This window comes from Nansenia antarctica, assembly GCF_963989245.1.
Source record: "Nansenia antarctica genome assembly, chromosome: 9".
Lineage (NCBI taxonomy): Eukaryota > Metazoa > Chordata > Actinopteri > Argentiniformes > Microstomatidae > Nansenia > Nansenia antarctica.
In genome coordinates this window covers 654,729-657,228 of record NC_137679.1, presented here as the reverse complement: position 1 = coordinate 657,228, position 2,500 = coordinate 654,729, and the positions used below count along the sequence as shown (strand labels likewise).

At 42.0% G+C, this 2,500-nt stretch overlaps 1 protein-coding gene across 1 annotated transcript in view; it reads left to right on the top strand.

The window, feature by feature from the left end:
• Positions 1–2,500, top strand: part of LOC308164934 (copine-8-like) — a gene marked incomplete at both ends in the record, with an annotated part of 52,088 nt that overhangs the window by 16,396 nt on the left and 33,192 nt on the right. Inside the window, one exon of the mRNA XM_080539006.1 lies at positions 2,203–2,242. Coding sequence (XP_080395132.1) covers positions 2,203–2,242 — 40 coding nt within the window. The remainder of the gene's footprint in view (positions 1–2,202; positions 2,243–2,500) is intronic.

The following is a 2,500-nucleotide window of genomic DNA, read 5'->3' as shown; positions in this document are numbered from 1 at the left end:
CTAACTGTAACTGACCCAGTCTAACTGTAACTGACCCAATCTAACTGTAACTGACCCAATCTAACTGTAACTGACCCAATCTAACTGTAACTGACCCAATCTAACTGTAACTGACCCAATCTAACTGTAACTGACCCAATCTAACTGTAACTGACCCAGTCTAACTGTAACTGACCCAGTCTAACTGTAACTGACCCAGTCTAACAGTAACTGACCCAATCTAACAGTAACTGACCCAGTCTAACTGTAACTGACCCAATCTAACTGTAACCGACCCAATCTAACTGTAACTGACCCAATCTAACTGTAACCGACCCAATCTAACTGTAACTGACCCAATCTAACTGTAACTGACCCAGTCTAACTGTAACTGACCCAGTCTAACTGTAACTGACCCAGTCTAACAGTAACTGACCCAATCTAACTGTAACTGACCCAGTCTAACTGTAACTGACCCAATCTAACTGTAACTGACCCAGTCTAACTGTAACTGACCCAATCTAACTGTAACCACCCCAGTCTAACTGTAACTGACCCAATCTAACTGTAACTGACCCAGTCTAACTGTAACTGACCCAATCTAACTGTAACTGACTCAATCTAACTGTAACTGACCCAATCTAACTGTAACTGACCCAGTCTAACTGTAGCTGACCCAGTCTAACTGTAACTGACCCAGTCTAACTGTAACTGACCCAATCTAACTGTAACTGACCCAATCTAACTGTAACTGACCCAATCTAACTGTAACTGACCCAATCTAACTCTAACTGACCCAATCTAACTGTAACTGACCCAATCTAACTGTAACTGACCCAATCTAACTGTAACTGACCCAATCTAACTGTAACTGACCCAATCTAACTGTAACTGACCCAATCTAACTCTAACTGACCCAATCTAACTGTAACTGACCCAATCTAACTGTAACTGACCCAATCTAACTGTAACTGACCCAATCTAACTGTAACTGACCCAATCTAACTGTAACTGACCCAATCTAACTGTAACTGACCCAATCTAACTGTAACTGACCCAATCTAACTCTAACTGACCCAATCTAACTGTAACTGACCCAATCTAACTGTAACTGACCCAGTCTAACTGTAACCAACCCAGTCTAACTGTAACTGACCCAATCTAACTGTAACTGACCCAATCTAACTGTAACCAACCCAGTCTAACTGTAACTGACCCAATCTAACTGTAACTGACCCAATCTAACTGTAACTGACCCAGTCTAACTGTAACTGACCCAGTCTAACTGTAACTGACCCAGTCTAACTGTAACTGACCCAATCTAACTGTAACTGACCCAATCTAACTGTAACTGACCCAGTCTAACTGTAACTGACCCAGTCTAACTGTAACTGACCCAGTCTAACTGTAACTGACCCAATCTAACTGTAACTGACCCAGTCTAACTGTAACTGACCCAATCTAACTGTAACTGACCCAATCTAACTGTAACTGACCCAATCTAACTGTAACTGACCCAATCTAACTGTAACTGACCCAATCTAACTGTAACCGACCCAGTCTAACTGTAACCGACCCAGTCTAACTGTAACTGACCCAGTCTAACTGTAACTGACCCAGTCTAACTGTAACTGACCCAGTCTAACTGTAACTGACCCAGTCTAACTGTAACTGACCCAGTCTAACAGTAACTGACCCAGTCTAACTGTAACCGACCCAGTCTAACTGTAACTGACCCAGTCTAACTGTAACTGACCCAGTCTAACTGTAACTGACCCAGTCTAACTGTAACTGACCCAGTCTAACTGTAACCGACCCAGTCTAACTGTAACTGGCCCAGTCTAACTGTAACTGACCCAGTCTAACAGTAACTGACCCAGTCTAACTGTAACTGACCCAGTCTAACTGTAACCACCCCAGTCTAACTGTAACCACCCCAGTCTAACTGTAACTGACCCAGTCTAACTGTAACTGACCCAATCTAACTGTAACTGACCCAATCTAACAGTAACTGACCCAATCTAACTGTAACTGGTCTGTGTTCCATGTCTGTGTTCCATGTCTGTGTTCCATGTCTGTGTTCCATGTCTGTGTTCCATCTCTAACTGTGTTCCATGTCTGTGTTCCATCTCTAACTGTGTTCCATGTCTGTGTTCCATCTCTGACTGTGTTCCATGTCTGTGTTCCATCTCTAACTGTGTTCCATGTCTGTGTTCCCTGCAGGTACGACCTCGACTCCAAGAGCAACAACCTTTCGAAACATGTAAGTTATCTCTTCCCCTTACGTATAGAAACATGTAAGTTATCTCTTCCCCCTTACGTATAGAAACATGTAAGTTATCTCTTCCCCTTACGTATAGAAACATGTAAGTTATCTCTTCCCCTTACGTATAGCCACTCTATAATCAGTAGCACCTCAATGAGAAGTATTATTATTAGTAGTATTTTCAAAAAAACTGTATAAACACTCAATCAATCAGTATAGCACTTTTTATATATTTATTTAAACTTCACAACCAGA